At 49.1% G+C, this 17406-nt stretch overlaps 1 protein-coding gene across 1 annotated transcript in view; it reads right to left on the minus strand.

The window, feature by feature from the left end:
- MEGF11 (multiple EGF like domains 11) overlaps positions 1 to 17406 on the minus strand; it is a 379169-nt gene that overhangs the window by 70523 nt on the left and 291240 nt on the right. Inside the window, exons 6-8 of the mRNA XM_025390189.1 lie at positions 14342 to 14588; positions 12867 to 12987; positions 2509 to 2645 (exon numbers count right to left, since the gene is read on the minus strand). Coding sequence (XP_025245974.1) covers positions 2509 to 2645; positions 12867 to 12987; positions 14342 to 14588 — 505 coding nt within the window. The remainder of the gene's footprint in view (positions 1 to 2508; positions 2646 to 12866; positions 12988 to 14341; positions 14589 to 17406) is intronic.

A 17406-nucleotide genomic window follows, 5' to 3' on the forward strand; every position in this document is an offset into this window, starting at 1 on the left:
CCAGATTGTCTTTCTGCAAATCTTGTCACATGTCAGTCAATCTGAGGCCTCATGAACGGAAAGAGAGCAGAAAAAAGAGGGAAGAAGAGGCAAAAAAGAAGGGGATGTCTGGAGAAGGAATGGAAAGTAGAAGACAGAAGGAGGAGAAGTAGAATGGGGGAAGGGAAGGAGGGAAGGAGGGAAACTGAGGCAGAAGGGAGGAAAAGAGCAGCTGAAGACCTGAATAATCACTATCTGAATTGCCAGCCCCTGTTCGGCCTGCAGATGGATTTCTCCAGAAGTCTCTGTGCTTTGCTGGCCTCGAATGTCTCTCAAATGTCGGGTGAAAAAACTCAAACCAGATACCTCCTGATACCTGCTCCTTTTCAAACATTCCTGCTCCCTCCTGCCTAGCAGGACTGGACAGAGCCCTGAACCCTAAGCTCCTCAGAAGGGCAATTCCCTAGCCCACTACATTTTTCAGGTGACCGAATCTACAGCCCCAGAAAAGCAATCTGGAAATGAAATATTGACAACCTCATTCATTTACATAATCAGCCTCTTTTTTTTCCCTACTCACAATTTAAACAACTTATTTATTTAGAGATCAAGCAACGACAGCTAATGAATTTTACACAAAGCATGCTAATAACGGGGCCCGTGGAACAGAAGGGTAATCACAGCAGGAATTAGTTTTCTACTTAAACATTCTTCCTTTGCACCATATCAATCTAATGTGTCCGATATTGCCATTAACAACCAGATACATTGCTCAATTAAATTACAAAATGAGCTGCAAAGCCCTCGTTACATTTCGTGTTTAATTTGCACTGGTTTCTGCCTATCCGGGGAGGCCTGCATTATTACACCCACTCAACTTTAATATGCTTGTGATGATTTGGGTGGGTTAATGCAGCTGTCACCTACGAAATTAATGGAGGCAATTTTACAAAATATTAAACACCAGGCAGCCCGTTTAGGTGAGAAGCCCAAATGCTGCCTGGCCTCCTATTGAACTCTCCTGTGGTTGATTGACAAAGCTTGCTGGAGGGCCCCTTGGCTTTAGAGGTTTCTCTCTGCCCAGGATCATGGACCAGGCTCCAACAAGCAGAGAGATTTTGGATTATTTCTCTATTTGGCACATCTTTATAGGGAAAATCGAGAGCACCAATGAACTAGGGTCTACTCGTGTGGAGTCTAGCCGGCTAGAGTGCTGGGCCTGCTCATTTCCAACAACAAGCGAGCGGTTTGCACTCTCATGAGAAAGTGGACTGACAAAGGAGTCCTGTGCTGGCTTGAGGGTCTTCCTGGTTCCAGTCCATACTGGCTCATCCTGAGCATTTCCTTATTTGGGGAGATGATGAGGATGGGAACTGGACTCAATATTTCAGCCCTCCCTCCCACGGGTCAGGGAGGGACGGATCCCCAGATGCCACACCCCACGTTCTACGCTGGGGAAGCTCACGTTGATGAACACTGGCTCACAAAGAGATCAGATCTGGCTTAAAAGACTTCCAGCCGGAGGTAAATCAGCCCAAGGCTAATGGACAGTCTCTTTTCTGGACATCACTAAGGATTTGGGGCTGATTCTAGTGAGAGCTGGAGAAGCCCCGATTATGTCTGTTAGAAACAGAGGGATTCATTGGTTAACTCAGCCTCCCTCCTGGCGTCCTGATGTCACCCAGGCAGGGAATGATGAAAAATGTTTCCTCATTTTGTCTGAGAAGAGCATAAAATCCAGGAGCCAGAAATGAAACATGGATCCCCACAGAACCAGGCATGGGGTGTGGGGGCCACCTCTGTACAGCTCTTTGCTTGAAGAGACCGATGTGGTCAAGAGTGAGAGGGAGGAGACTTGGCCTGGGTTCTGTGGGTTTCAAATATCTTTTTCCAGCTTCCAATCTACTCACCATCACACACGCTGGTTTCTCCCTTTTCCTCTGCACCTGCCCTGTCATCATGGCCTCCTTCTTCCAGCTGTGGCACATGTGCACATATGGCAATTTGCCAGTTCTGTGTTTTTTGATTATCCACTCTGCAAGGCTGGTTTCCTTCTGGGACACTGGCACCCTCCTTCAATCTGCTCTTAAGCCGAAGGCCTTCAGAGGATGCAAACTGATGCCAGTATCCTTTTGGTGGAACCCAAATTAGGACTAAAAATCCCCTTCCAGAAGAAATCGTGCAAAACGTGTGAAATGGTTTTGCACTCTCAGCTTCCTTGGATTATCTGTGCCATTGCCTCCCTCCATGAGTGCAGAGAGTAGAGAGTGGGGGCAGGTGCTCACGTCCTTCCCCCAGGTGAGCCCATGCAAATTCAGGGCTTGGGCCACTAGGCCAGAGAAGAGGGTGTCTCTGCAGGCCGAGGGTGAGGAGGGATCAGGTGCCAACTCTCTCTGGCAGGAGAGCTCAGAGTGCTTTCTGAGAAAGGAACTGGAAGGCTGGCAGAGACAGAGCTATGAGCTGTTCTCTGCAAGGCTCCTGTGAATGAGTAAAATGGACAGCAAAGACAACAGTTAACACTATCCTTACCTGTCCCCCATGTATCCAGCTGTACAGTGGCACTGTCCAGTCACGTGGTCACACTGCCCTCCATGGTGGCAAGGACAGTCCTGGCTGCAGTTCTGGCCAAATGTTCCTGGTGGGCAGGGCTGGGCACACACTGCTCCCTGAAACAGAGGTGGGAAGACATGTATGGTGGTGCTCCAGAGATACCAAACTTTCCTGGGAATGGCACAGCTGCTGTGTCTCCAGGGACCACCCAACTTCCCAGAAGAATTTCAGCCAGCTGGACACCAGGGCTCCAAAGCCCTCCTCTTAGAGATGGGAGATGGGAGATGGGAGACGGAGGCCAACTTGCTCATCCAGTTATTCAGCACAATTTAGAAACTGACTATTGTATGCGAGGTGCTGTATTAGACACTAGGGGTGATTTGACTTGATTCCTGTCTTCCTAGTCTACTGCAGAGACAGCCAAGAAAACAGCTAAGTACAAGGCACTAAGTACTCTCACATGGGTACACAGTAAAGCGCTGAGGAGACACAAGGAAGGAGGCCGAGTAAACATGCTGGTGTGGAGACGTGCACTTTGCTCAGCTTCTTTCCCAAACCCAACTGACATGAGAGTTAAAGGGGTACAGGTATAAACCTACAAGGAAAAGAGGAATAGAAGACAAGGGATGTCACACACTGGAAGATGGAAAAGCAGGTGGAGGAGCGATAACTGCTTTGGTTTCTGCTTCCTGGGCAATGTTAAGTGCCTGCAAAGGGAGTGTCATAATGCTGGGTGATGAAGTCCTTCGTAACCTCAAAAAGCTCAGGAATCAGAGACACTGGGATCCTCTGAAGGTGAAGGTACAGGTAGGATCAAAACAGTTTATAAGTTTGAAAGTTTATAAAATAGGGAATTAGACCCCCAATCTCTGCCCTCCCGACCTTGAATAGCCAGGTGAATTGTCCAAGTCTTTCAGAGAGGTTGGTGTCACAGGCTGTGGACAAGGGACACAGGCAGAGATGAAGGTGGGGGTGGAACTCTCCTGCTGCTCTCTTCCCTGCTGCGCTCCTAAAGGCTGACTGCCAGACTGAACTCCCTGTGGCAGGAGGTTGGAGGGTTCCTTTCTAGGGACACTGAGGAGTTCAAGAGAAATGACCTAAAGATATTGATAGTTGAGAGTCCCATCAGTCAACACGCCTGACATCGCCCTCCACCCCCAGGTGTCCAATTAGCTTTTCTGAGGCTCACTGTAAAACGTGAACAGATGGCCAAGGATCACCAGATATTTGAAACAGGCCCTCACATGAAAGAGAAACACTGAAATGAACAAATAGACAACAGGAACACAGAGGAAATAGGAACCATGCGTGGAACAAGGAAAACCTAAAAAAAAGAGAAGGAAAAAAGCCTCTATCATAATTAAAATGAACATGCTCAGGTAGCTATAAGAAAATATTGCACCTGTGAAAGAATAGAGTGCTATAAAAGAGGATATCCAGAGAGTAGGAAAGAAGTCTTGAAAATTAAAAATAAGATGGCAGAAATTAAAATGTTGCAATAGAAGAGCCAAAAGAAAGTTGAGGAAATCTATAAAGTACAACAGAGAGAGAAAGAGACAAAGATAGAAAGATGAGATTAAAATAGAGAAAATATAATGAAATTAGAGGACCAGTTCAGGTGGTCTGACATCTAATTAACAGGAGTTCCAGACAGTAGAACAGAGAAAATAGAGGTAAGTAAATTAATGGAAAATATAATGAAAGACAATTTCCCAGAATGGAAGGATGAAGAACCTGGGTTTCTGAACTGAAAAGGCCTACAAAGTCTCCAGCAAAAATATGAAACAAGACCCACATCAAGTCATGTTGTCATAAACTTTTATATCTCTGTGGATAAAGAAATGATGTTCACAGTTTTTAGAAAGAGGAAAACAGGCTAGGTGTGGTGGCTCATGCCTATAATTCTAGCACTTTGGGAGGCTGAGGTGGGAGGATCTCTTGAGCCCAGGAGTTGGTGACCAGCCTAGGTAACAAAGCAAGATCTCATCTCTACAGAAACAAAAATGAAAATACAAAGAGGAAAACAAACATACAAAAATCAGGAGTCAAAATGTTTTAGACTTCTCAACTAGAAGCCAGAAGACAATGGAGCAATGCCTTAAAAATCCAGAGGAAAAAAATCATTTCCAACTTAGAATTCTACACCCAACTAAACTAACACTAAAGTAGGGGACTCAATAAAGACATTTTCAGATTTGAATAGCCTCAAAAAGTTAACCTTTCATAAATACTTTCTCAGAAAGTTACTGGAGGATTTGTTTTCCATAAAAAAATAATTACCCAAGAAAGCGGGGCACGGTGGCTCACACCTATAATCCCAGCACTTTTGGAGGCTGAGATGGGCGGATCACCTGAGGTTTGAGACCAGCCTGACCAACGCGGAGAAACCCCATCTCCACTAAAAATACAAAATTAGCCGGGTGTGGTGGTGCATCCCTGTAATCCCAGCTACTGGGGAGGCTGAGGCAGGAGAATCGCTTGAACCCAGGAGGTGGAGGTTGCAGTGAGCCGAGATCGCACCACTGCACTCCGGCCTGAGCAACAAGAGCGAAACTGTCTCAAAAAAAAAAAAAAAAAAAAAAAAAAAAAAAATTACCCAAGAAAAAGAAAGGCATGAATTCCAGGAACTAGGGACTCCAACAGAAGACAGAGGTGAAAGGAATCCCAGGACAGCAGTGAAAGGAAGCCTCAGATGACAGCTATGCTGCAGGCCTGGAGAACAGAGTTAAAGAGTTCGGACTGGAACAGAAGATGCAGGCTTCTAAGAAACTTGCCTCAAAAACAAAACAAAAGCAAAACCTGGGGAGACTTCTGATGGGTCTGACCTTATTGAGAGGAGTCTGAGAGCTCTGTCAAGAGAGTTTTAAGGGTAAATTAGTAACAATACACATGTATATTAACATAAATATTTAAAAAATAATTTAACCAAGCTGGACATGGTGGCACCTGTCTGTAGTCCTAGCTACTCAGGAGGCTGAGGCAGGAGGATCACTTGAGCCCAGGAGTTCAAGGCTGCAGTGAGCTATGATCATGCCTGTGAATAGCCACTCTCCTCCAGCCTGGGCAACCCAGCCAAATCCTGTGTCTTAAATTTTTTTTTTAATGATTTAACCACAAATTGTAATATAACTCCACTGGGAGGGTGGGAGAGGGGTTGCTTGCATCTGTATGTGTGTGTATGGCAGAGCAGAATCTTATTCTACAGCAGGAAGTCAATGGATTCAATGACTGTCTAAAATGGAAAAGTCAAGAAATGGCTATAAAGCATGTTATATAGAAAAATGGAGGGAAATGCCAGAAGAAAGATCTAAAAGATTTGAAAGTAGTTGCCTTTAGGGAGTAGGATTTGTAAATGGAGCAGGGGACTCCCCCGCCCCCCAGCATTAGCCTTGTGGTATTATGTAACTTAAAATTACACGCATGAGTCTTAGGTTTTTAACAGATCTGAGCCTGCTCTTATCTCCTGCTGCCCTTCCAGCCCTGTGCACACCCGACAGTCATTTCTCTTATGGAGATCAAGGATGTTCCTCCAATTAATTAATCAATTAGTTCAACACACAATTATTCAGCACCAATAATCACCAACCCTTAGAAGCTAGTTTATTCAGGAAAATTGTGCCAGAGCAGAGTCATCTTTCAAGATCATCCAGTTTACTTGTAATGAGTTAAATAGGAGGCCGTTCAGCTCAGACTCTCCTCCACACACAAGTCAGAAGTAGAGGGGCTGAGAGGAGGGACTGAGGTGAGGTGAGGAGGTGAGGTGAGGAGGGGAGGGAGGAGTGAGGCGCAGAAGCAGCTGAGGACAGTGAGAGACTGTGTGTGTGTGAGAAAAGGGGAGAGAAAATTCACTGAGGCCAGGTGCGGTGGCTCATGCCTGCAACCCCAGCACTTCGGGATGTCAAGGCAGGTGAATCACTTGAGGGCAGGAGTTCCAGACCAGCCTGGCCAGCGTGGTGAAACCCCAGCTCTAGTAAAAAATACAAAAATTAGTCAGGCGTGATGGCAGGTGCCTGTAATCCCAGCTACTCGGGAGGCTGAGGCAGGACAATCACTTGAACCCGGGAGGCGGAGATTGCAGTGAGCCAATATTGTGCCACTGCACTCCAGCCTGGGCAACGCAGTGAGACTCCATCTCAAAAAAAAGAAAGAAAAGAAAAAGACAAAAGTCACTCCGAGTAGGGGTCCTTCTTCCTCCTGGAGGTGGTGGGGGTACTCCAGGTATCGCAGGGGCCTTTCTCAGTGCACTTTAAAAGTTCTAGGTATTCATGACGGGGGAGAAATCTTTCTGGCTTCTATCTGACTCGGTCTTCTACAGTCCTGGGCTGGATAAGGACACTCTTGGAAAAACTTTTTTTTTTTTTTTTTTTCCCGAGACAGAGTTTCACTCTTGTTGTCTGGGCTGGAGTGCAATGGCGTGATCTCGGCTCATGGCAACCTCCACCTCCCGAGTTCAAGCGATTCTCCTGTCTCAACCTCCTGAGTAGCTGGAATTATAGGTACCTGCCACTACGCCCAGCTAATTTTTTGGTATTTTTAGTAGAGATGGGGTTTTACCATGTTGGCCAGGCTGGTATTGAACTCCTGACCTCATGTGCTCCACCTGCCTCGGCCTCCCAAAGTGCTGGGATTACAGGCGTGAGCCACTGCGCCCAGCCAAAAAAACTTTTTTTTTTTTTTTTTCCCTAAGAGATGGGGTCTCACTCTGTCATCCAGGCTAAAGTTCAGTGTTGCGGTCCCAGCTCACTGTAACCTTGAACCTCTGGGCTCAACTGATCCTCCTGCCTCAGCCTCCTGAGGAGCTGGGACTGCAGGCTCATGCCACCACACCTGGCCAGGTTCCTGTCCTTTTTAGTGCTTCTCAGACACAACCTGAGAAGTGCTCCCTGAGGAGGTCAGTAGAGGAGTCTGGTGCATAGAATGTGTCCTTCTGGCATTCCCTAGGGAAATCAGGCATCATTGAGACTGTTTGGTGAAGTGGGTGAGCACCTCTTTCAGCCCCTGCTCAGGATTCCCAAACAGCAGGCATCCAAGCCCACCGAATCTCTAGTCCTCTTCCCTGGTTTGAGCTCCTGGGGCCTGAGAGAATTTGATATTTTGGAGGTCCTGTTGCCTGGTGTGATGGGAAGAGCACTGGGTTCAAAGTCAAGATTTGGGCTCAGATCTCAGCTCTGCCTCCTCCCAGATAGGTGAGCTAGGATAAGTCAGGTGATCATTCTGAGCCTTAGTTTTCTCATCTATAAAATGGGAGTAGTAACTCCTAGTCTTCCAGGTGGTTATAAAGAGGAAGTGAGATTAGAGATGTGAAGGAACCTAGTATAGTGCCTTAAACAGGGGGCACTTAATTAATAGTAATTGAACCAAGTTGACACCTGATGAGGTGGCACATGGTGGGAGCCCCACATAACCTGAGACTGAGAAGAGTGGAAGAGAACCATAGGAGTCATCACCCACTGCTGGCTGGAAGAATAGCCTTTTGGGGAGAGGCAAGGGGAGAGAGCAGCCAGAGAAGTCAGCTTAGGAGAGTGCTACAGCCTATGGTTTCTCTCCTGCTGCTATGAGCTGAAGTGTACCCCTTCAACATTCCTCTTTTTTGTTTGTTTTTTGAAATGGAGTCTTACTCTGTTGCCCAGTCTGGAGTGCAATGACACGAACTCAGCTCACTGCAACTTCCACCTCCTGGGTTCAAGCGATTCTCTTGCCTTGGCCTCCTAAGTAGCTGGGATTACAAGAATGCGCCACCACGCCCAGCTAATTTTTGTATTTTTAGTAGAGACTGGGTTTTGTCATGTTGGCCAGGCTGGTCTCGAACTCCTGATCTCAGGTGATCCACCTGCCTCAGCCTCCCAAAGTGCTGGGATTACAGGCATGAGCCACTGTGCCCGGCCAACATTCCTATGCTGAAGTTTTAACCTCCAGTACCTCAGAATGTAGGACTGTATTTGGAAACAGGACCTTTACATAGGTAATCAAGTTAAGATGAGGTCATCTGGGTGGGCCCTCATCCAACATGACTCATGTCCTTACAAGAAGAGGAGATTAAGACAGACCCAGAATAAAGACGACACAGAGACATAGGGAGAAGATGGCCATCTACAAGCCAAGGAAAGAGGCTCAGAAGGAACCAACCCTGCCGACACCTTGATCTTGGACTTCTAGCCTCTGGAACTGTGAGAATCAGTCTCTGTTGTTCAAGCCGCCTAGTCTGTGGCACTTTGTTATGGCAGCCTCAGCAGATTCATGTACTTGCCGTGTGGTCAGTTGAGTGTGTATCTCCAATTGTAGTGGGATCTTGGACTGCTGTGGCTTCTAGAAGGTTGGACATGGGGTAAGGTGATATTTTCTGCTCCTCTCAGAACTGGTTAGACCAAATGGCTTTGTTAAAATCTGGAAAACAGTCGCACTTTAAGAGGGTCTTGGTGGCCCAGCGTGGGGGCTCATGCCTGTAATCCCAGCACTTTGGGAGGCTGAGGAAGGCACATCACGAGGTCAGGAGATGGAGACTATTCTGGCTAACATGGTGAAACTCCGTCTCTACTGAAAATATAAAAAATTAGCCAGGCATGGTGGTGGGTGCCTGTAGTCCCAGCTAGTTGGGAGGCTAAGGCAGGAGAATGGCGTGAACCCGGGAGGCAGAGCTTGCAGTGAGCCAAGATTGCGCCACTGCACTCCAGCCTGGGCGACAGATCGAGACTCTGTCTCAAAAAAAAAAAAAAAAAAAAAAGGATCTTGGCTAAGTAGAACATAAGAAGAGAAGGGGCCAAGATGGTGAAAGGACTTAAGGCCATGCCAGCTCTCCTGGAGGGGAGGCAACTCAGCCTCACCAAGCATCTGAAGGCATTTCTAATGATCAGTGATGCTCCAGGGTGGCATGGACACCCTCAATGGACAGTGAGCTGTGGTTGGTGTGAGTGCTGTGAAGGTGATCCAGGCCACAGGTCAGGAAGTGGGGCTCCATGAATCTTTTTTCTCAAACCTAAGCATCTGTAATACTAGGCCTCAGCCCTAAAACCCCTCTCTCTTTTTTTTTTTTTTGAGATGGGGTCTTGCTCTGTTGCCCAGGCTGGAGTGTAATGGCGCAATCTTGGCTCACTGTAACCTCTACCTCCTGGTTTCAAGCGATTCTCCTGCCTCAGCCTCTGAATAACTGGGATTACAGGTGCCCACCTCCATGTCTGGCTGATTTTTTGTATTTTTAGTAGAGATAGGATTTCACCATGCAAAACCTCTCTTTGGCCCTCCAGGATAACTGGTCCTGTTTCCCAGCTCCTCAGCCTCCTCTCCTCCAGTCTCTTTTCTTTGTGTGTGTGTGTGTGTGTGTGTGTGTGTGTATGCATGCATGTAGGCACACACACACTGTATCCAGTCCCCAACATAAGAAGGGTGGGGGATGTCAATCCTATTTCCTTCTCCCTCTCTGTCTCTAGTTCCCACTCACATCAAACTACTCAGACCGATTTCTCTGCTTTGAAAGGTCTCAGAGCCCGGAAAAAGAGGGGAAACAATTCCCCAGGCTCTTTGCAAAGACCCCGCCTGAAACAGGCTTCATGCTGGGCTAGCAGACTATCCTGTGGGCATGCTTAGGGCCTGGTGGCCAGGAATCTCTAAGGAGGGGCCTGGAGAGCCAGAGTTCCTGGCCTGGCGCTCCTCTCTCCAGTTCCACACAATGGCCCGGGTCTTTGGGGAGGTGCATGGTGTGAATCAGCAATCTGTATATCCCTGAGTTGGAAAATGTGTGGTTGAAGTCACATAGGGCCATTGGGAAGTCAGGCAATGGAAGATGCTAAAGTGGGGAGCCTTCTCCCCAGTATCCGTTCCTTGGTCCCTGCTGTCCCTGGGAGGAGCCTCAGGCGTGAGTGCAACTTCATTATACGGTGACTCTGCATGCACAAGGGGTATTAATAATTCATACAAATCTGCAAGTTAAATGCTATGTCAAAAATAGAAATGCAATTGTCTACAGTAAAATTAAAAACATAAAGTCCTCAATCCAAAGGCTTCTGTCAACAGAGTTTCCTGTCATCTGGAAGAACAAACCTCTCGCTGTGCTGGGGAGAAATACAATCCCCCTGTGTGTTTGCTTCTCACCTTCCCCTCTTAAACCACCCTTGCCTCAGCAGTGTCTCCAGAGAGGCCTTTACAGGCAAAGGGATGCTGTGCGCTTGTTCTGCCCACCACTTCCTGATCCAACCTCTCCGATGCAGCTGGGCCTCTGAGGACCCCGCTTGCTGGGTGGATTTCTGAAAGCTGGTTGGAGATGAGAGGGTCTTTCCAGAGACTGGTTCAGGGTGGAAGAAATGGGCAGGTATGGGAGAGGTGGTAGCAGTCCCTTTTTCTTCCTCAGAGGAGACAGACAGATGGACAGACAGACACTAAGGGCTGGGAGTCAGGACACCTGGATTCTAGCTACACCTCACTCCTAACCACCAGTGTGGTCTTGAACAGGTCCCTTACCCCCTCTGAGCCTCAGCTTCTTCATCTGAGAAAGGAAGGTATTGACAGACCAGTGGGATCCAAATCTCTTAAAGCTGGGAAACCCTGTTTATATGTGAAATCTTACCTAGAGCACCTCACTATAGAAAGTAGATTAAAATGGAGAGGTGGGGGTGGGGTGGGCACCAGATTCCTAATGATTAGGCTCCTGCCCCGGTTCTCCCACAAGAAACCATAGGGTTTTGTGAAACACAGAAGGAAGTCCTATGGTCTGGATCAATTCTTTCCAAATGCAGACCTGCAGACAGGACTGGCTGCCTCAGAACCATCTGGGGAGCTTATTAAAAATAGAGATCCCCCAGTCCCAGGAGGTCACAGACGCAGCCTGGGAATCTGTATTTTAACTCCCCGCCACCTGCTTGTCAGCTCTGGTGTGCAGTCAGGTTTGGATGCTGTGGGACCAAGTGGTCCCCAAGGTCCTTTTCCTGCCCTAAAAAAATTCTGACAAGACTGTGCCTGCATCGATGGGCCCTGCAGGTGTCCTCCCATCTGTCCCTGTGACCTCTGCATTCACAGCCTTCTAAAATATCCTGCTTCTGCTCAGCAGCCCTGTCCTCTCTGGCTTTGCAAAGCCTCAGGCCCCAGGGGAGGTGGCGGACTGTGTCACTGAGCTTCCCCTGAAACAGAGCATGTTACTGGAGAGTCAGAGGCAGGGACGCAGCCCAGGAAGGTCAGCTTCAGCTGACTCACTGCCTCTAAGGGCTTGGTCTGTGGGGCAGGCACTGGCAGGCAGGGTGTGTTGGCTAAAAGGAGGCTTGTGGAGGGTTTATGGCACCCAGGGATAGAAATCAAGCCATCGTAGAGGGCTTCAGAGTTTGCAAAGGACTTTAGACATGCATAGCCTCACATGAGCCAGCCACCAACCATGGCAGCTGGGTAGGGCAGGGCTCACTGTTGTTATATCAGTTTTGTACTTGGGGAAGCAGAGTAATTGAGGCTTTTTTCAGGGTCAACATTGGCTGTGAGACCTGAATTTAGGCCCATGAGGTTACAAATCTTATCCTCCTTTCCCACAATGGTTTTTCCCAGACATGAGACCTGGGCTGCTTGAGGCTACATCAGAATCACCTGCAGTACCTGTTAAAATACAGATTCTGGGGCCCACAGAATCAGAATGTGTGTGTGTGCAAGTGCAGGGGGCGAAGTTAGATAAATTCAGGTTATCCATACCTGCTGTTTCTCCTCTTTTCCCAGCCTTTTCTGCCACCTCTGGCCCAGGGCCCATGGCTGCTCATGTGGGTGCTTATACCCAAAGACAGAGCTAATCTTACAAGAAGAATTCAATTTCTTTGGACAGGAGAGACCACAGGCTCAAAGAGGTGAGTAACTTGCTTGAGGCCACACAGCACTTAGAGATGGCAGACCTGGGATTCAAAGCTGTGTCCACGGCACCACTGGCAGCATTTAGTGATGCCCTAGGGATCACTAAATAGGAGGGAGGGTATTCACAGTGGGAGAATAACTTTTTTTTTTTTTTTTTTTTTTTTGAGACAGAGTCTCACTCTGTCACCCATGCTGGAGTGCAGTAACTTAATCTTGGCTGCAACCTCTGCCTCCTGGGTTCAAGTTATTCTTGTGCCTCAGCCTCCCAAGTAGCTGGGATTACAGATGTATGACACAATGCCTCGCAAATTTTTGTATTTTTAGTAGAGACTGGGTTTTGCCATGTTGGCCAGGCTGGTCTCGAACTCCTGACCTCAAGTGATCTGCAGGCCTTGGCCTCCCAAAGTGCTGGGATTACAGGCGTGAGCACCACACCCGGCCAATTTAGCCTTTTAAGATGTGTGTGAGTGAGGAATGCTCAGTCCTCTTACAGTGCCCCACCCAGATCCTTTGGGCCCACCTACCGTCCAGCCTGGGGGGCAGGCACACTCGCCAGTGATGTGGTGGCACATGCCCCCATTCTGGCAGGGGCAGCGCAGCTCACAGTGAGCTCCATGGCTCCCAGGAGGGCACAGCTCCTCGCAGCTGCATGGAGAAGCAGAGGTGTTAGACACAGCAGCATTCAGATCAGGTGGCAGGGCCCCAGTGCTCCAGGGTTCACTAGGAATTCCTTCACAGTCAATGGATCTGCATCAGCTGAGCTGCAGTCCTGCTCCCGGCCAGGAGGGGGAAGCAGGGCTCAGACTGAATACATTGGAATGTAGGGTGCTTGGGCCAATACTTTTGGGATGGACTTAAGTGTTCTTAGTGTAAAAGAAGACTGTTCTGGGGAGAAGGCTGAGGAAGGCTTCCCGAGGAGGAAGACATTTTACTTGGGCCTTAAAGGTGAAGTCAATTTCACCAGGAGAATGGAAGGAAGGGCATGCCAGGCCAAAGTAATCCCATGAATGAAGGCACTGAAAAGTGCCCATGGATCCCGTCTTCAAGAATCCGCCTAGACTCAGAGAGGGGAAGAATCTGGAGCTCGTTTCTTCCACGCTCGGGAAGGCTCCCAGCTCTCATGACAGGCTCATGTGCAGGGACTGGGCGCTGTTGAAGTGTGGGGCAGGATTTGCATGGGGTCTTGGTCTTGGGCCTTCATCCAATGGCCCTGGCCTCTAGCTCACTAGGACTTGGGAGCTGACCAGACATCGGGGTAGGGAACACCCTCAATCAACAACGTCTCTGTGGTTAGAGTCCTTGGCCACCCTTCAGGATCTAGGCTGTTGGAGAGGCCACTGAGCCTGCTACAGGGTTGGGAGGAGAACTTCAATCTTGCCTCTGAGGGGGTCTCAGCTAAGCAGTCTTGTAGGTCTCCTGTCAATACTATTCTCCGGGGAACTGGAGTGAGTGGCTGTTCGGTGTCTCGGGAGAGAAAGTGGGGGAGAGGAACAGCGGAGTAATCCTCCCAAATCTGTACATGGTATCTGCCCAGGACCCTCACCTCTCTCTATGTGTGTCACACCTCTCCCAAATGCCCTAGAAGGGAAGGCCCCAGGTGAGCAGCATCATATGGGGTAAGGTCAGAAGAGACTTCCAAGATAAGGGCTGTCTCTGCTAGGAAGGGCCTCCTGGGAGGGTTTTAGGGAGCGCCCACTCCGGCAGTCTCAGGAAGGACCAGTCAACGGGGTCCTGGAAGGCAGGAATCTGAGACCTGCGTGGGTGAGGCCTGGGCATTTAGACTCACAGGAGATTTCACAGCCAAGACTATCCCAACCCTCCTGGTCCCACCAGCCAGCCCACCCACAAGGAGCCCAGGGCTGGGTGTGCAGCTGCGGTAAGACGGCCACTCCAGGCGCCGCCCCAGCCGCTCCACACCCCTCCACTCTCCCCACCCACGCACCCTCCAAGTCCCGCCCCTCCAGGTCCCGCCCGGTCCTGGCCCTGCCGCATGACTCACTAGACGCCGGTATAGCCAGGCGCGCAGAGGCACTCGCCGGTGCGGGGGTCGCAGCTGGCACCGTGTCGGCACTGGCACGGCAGCTGGCATCCCTTGCCGTGGGTGCCAGGCGCGCAGAGCTCCTCGCAGCGCCATCCACGGAAGCCGGCGGCGCACACGCAGGCGCCTGTGATGGGGTTACACAGGGCGCCGTTCTGGCACTGGCACCGGTTGCTGCAGTGGGGCCCCCAGTGGTCGCTGTCGCAGCCTGCAAGAGACGGGGCAGTCAGCTCTCCTTGGGGCAGGGGCCAGGAACCGATGCCCATGCGGCCTTCCCATCTTTGCAGTGCTCCTCCCTGTACAGGCTGCAGCAAGGGGTGCCTGGGTGGAAGCTTTGGCGCCTCATAACCTCCATCAGTTCTTCCACCAAGCCACGCAAATAGTTACACAGGCTAAGAAGGGCAGAGCGTTTGTTTCTTCAAGGCAGCTTCAGAACCCATCTCCTGGTCCGGCCATTCTCTTCCAACCAAATGGCTGCCCTAAATCCCCCACTCCTGATCGAAATTCTGGAGCCACAAGCTGTTTACATCCCTCTGTCTTTGCTAAGCTCTTGGTTGGCTGCCTGTCTCTGTTCCTTTCTGCCCGGCCCTTTCTTTTCCCATCTGCCACCCCTCTTCTCTGTGACCCTACGTCTCTTCTTGGGGCCTGCTGGACCCAGCCCAGTCCGGCTCCCATTTGTCTATCTTTCCTGCCCCCTTCTCCCTCTTCTCCACATGCATTGGTTTTCTCACCTTTTGCATTTCACTCACTCTCTGGGAATATTTCCTGTAACTCCCTGCCCCTCCCTTGGCTCCATCTCCCTGTCACCCTTTTCATCTCTTCCTCATGCTTCTTCCTTTCAGTAATGGTTACGCCTGCTGGTTGCTTCGGCTTCAGTTCAATTTCATTACTTTCCAAGCAGCCAGCTTCAGAAGGAGCAGGAAAAAGAAATGCTTCCTTGGGAAGTAACAGACAGCCTTCAAGATCTTTACATGTAATTAAATATTTCAAAGAGTGATAGCTGAGCCAGTTTTGCAGAAATTCACACTCTACAGCTATGGAAAGGGGCTGAATAGCAGAGCCCCAGAGAGGTCACCCAGCCTGCTGCCACCTCCCACTCTGACCCTCGCCTGATGCATACGGGACGCACAATAACAAGATGTCCTCAGTTACAGCCTCATTCACTCAAAGTTTGGGGTGAGACTGGGGTGTGGAGTTCAGGCATGGACAGGCACACATAATGTTCTGGAAGAAGTTCGATAGAAAGAATGATTGCTTCCAGCTAAGGAGATCAGGCAAGACTTCTTAAAACAGAAGCCATCTCAAGTGGGCTGTGAAGGATGTCTCACTTGTCTGCCTAATAGGGTGAGCAACCATCTTGCTTTCAGCACCGAAAGTTCCCCATTCTGGGAAATTCCTCAGTCCTGGGCAAACTAGAATGGCCGGTCACCAAGATTATCTGTTGCTGTTTGTGCTCCAGATTTCTAGGGTTTAGACACTCAGAGAGGAAAGGGGGCAGGTGAGTGGGATTGGGAAGGTGTCACTTGGGTAGGCTCAATATAAGCAAAGATACAGCGGTATTCAAACGTTGGGCACGTACAAGGGTACAAGGTTCCAGTGTGGTCAGTGAGCACATGTGGTCTTTGGGGGCTGAAGGTTGGTGGAAGGATCAGCCCCACCAGTCCCCCACATGTCCCTCCCACCTGCTGACCAAGGTCAAGAGGTCAATATCATGGAGCCTGCCCATCATCCTTTAGCAGACAGAACCACCAAGGCCTGGAACCCCCGTTACCCTATCTTGGTTCATCCCTTCTTCATCTGTGCCCCAAGTATTCATACACACAAACTGAGTTGCCAAATTATGAGTGAGTCTCACCCTATATTTTCCACCTGCTATTACAGTGAGTAAAGCAAAAATTAAGTCCATTTATAGCTACAGCCTCCACTCACATTGAAAAAGGCTCACAGAAGGCTGGACACCATGGTTCATGCCTGTAATCCTAGCACTTTGGGAGGCTGAGGTGGGTGAAACTCTTGAGCTCAAGAGTTCGAGACCAGCCTGGGCAACACAGTAAAACCCCATCTCTACTAAAATACAAAAAATTAGACGGGCGTAGCAGTGTGCACCTGGAGTCCCAGCTACTTGGGAGGCTGAGTCAGGAGAATTGCTTGAACCTGGGAGGCAGATGTTGCAGTGAGCCGAGATTGTGCCACTGCATTCTAGTCTGGGCAACAGAGCAAGACTCCGTTTCAAAATAATAATAATAGTAGTAATAATAATAATAATAAATAAATAAAGGCTCACAGGACAGAGAGTGACTATCTAGCAGTCCAGCACCTCCTACCTTATCCTGTCTCTGGGGCACACATTCAGTGAGCAGGAGGACCAGCAGAATCATCTATGGTACCATTTCTCTTTTAGTTGCCAAGCACATGTAGTTTAATTCACATAGCTTATTGTCCATATGTTGTGACTGTATTATAATAATGACAACCACATTTTACTTACTTATTATTTTGAGACAGAGTATCGTTCTGTTGCCCAGGGTGGAGTACAGTGGTGTGATCTCGGCTCACTGCAACCTCTGTCTCCCGGGTTCAAGCAATTCTGCCTTAGCCTCCCGAGTAGCTGGGATTACAGGCGCATGCCACCATGCCTGGCTAATTTTTGTATTTTTAGTAGAGACGGGGTTGCACCATGTTGGCCGGGCCAGTCTCAAACTCTTGACCTCAGGTGATCCATCCGCCTCAGTCTCCCAAAGTGCTGGGATTACAAGCATGAGCCACCGCGCCCAGCCAGACAACCACATTTTAAAAGCTCCCTGTGTGCCAGGCACCATCCTAGAAGTGCTATATACATGAATAAATTTAATCCTCACAACAACCATGTAAGTTAGGTTTTCTTATTTTCCCATTTGACAGATGGAGAAATACACGGTCAGAGATGTTAAGTGATTGCCCGAGGTTACAGCAAGAGCAAGTCCAGGTCTCCTGGTTCTAGCTCTCCCCACTGCAGGTCATTGGGACACTTTCTGGAGGAAGAGTCC

The sequence above is a fragment of the Theropithecus gelada genome, chromosome 7a, assembly GCF_003255815.1.
Source record: "Theropithecus gelada isolate Dixy chromosome 7a, Tgel_1.0, whole genome shotgun sequence".
In the NCBI taxonomy this organism is placed as follows: Eukaryota; Metazoa; Chordata; class Mammalia; order Primates; family Cercopithecidae; genus Theropithecus; species Theropithecus gelada.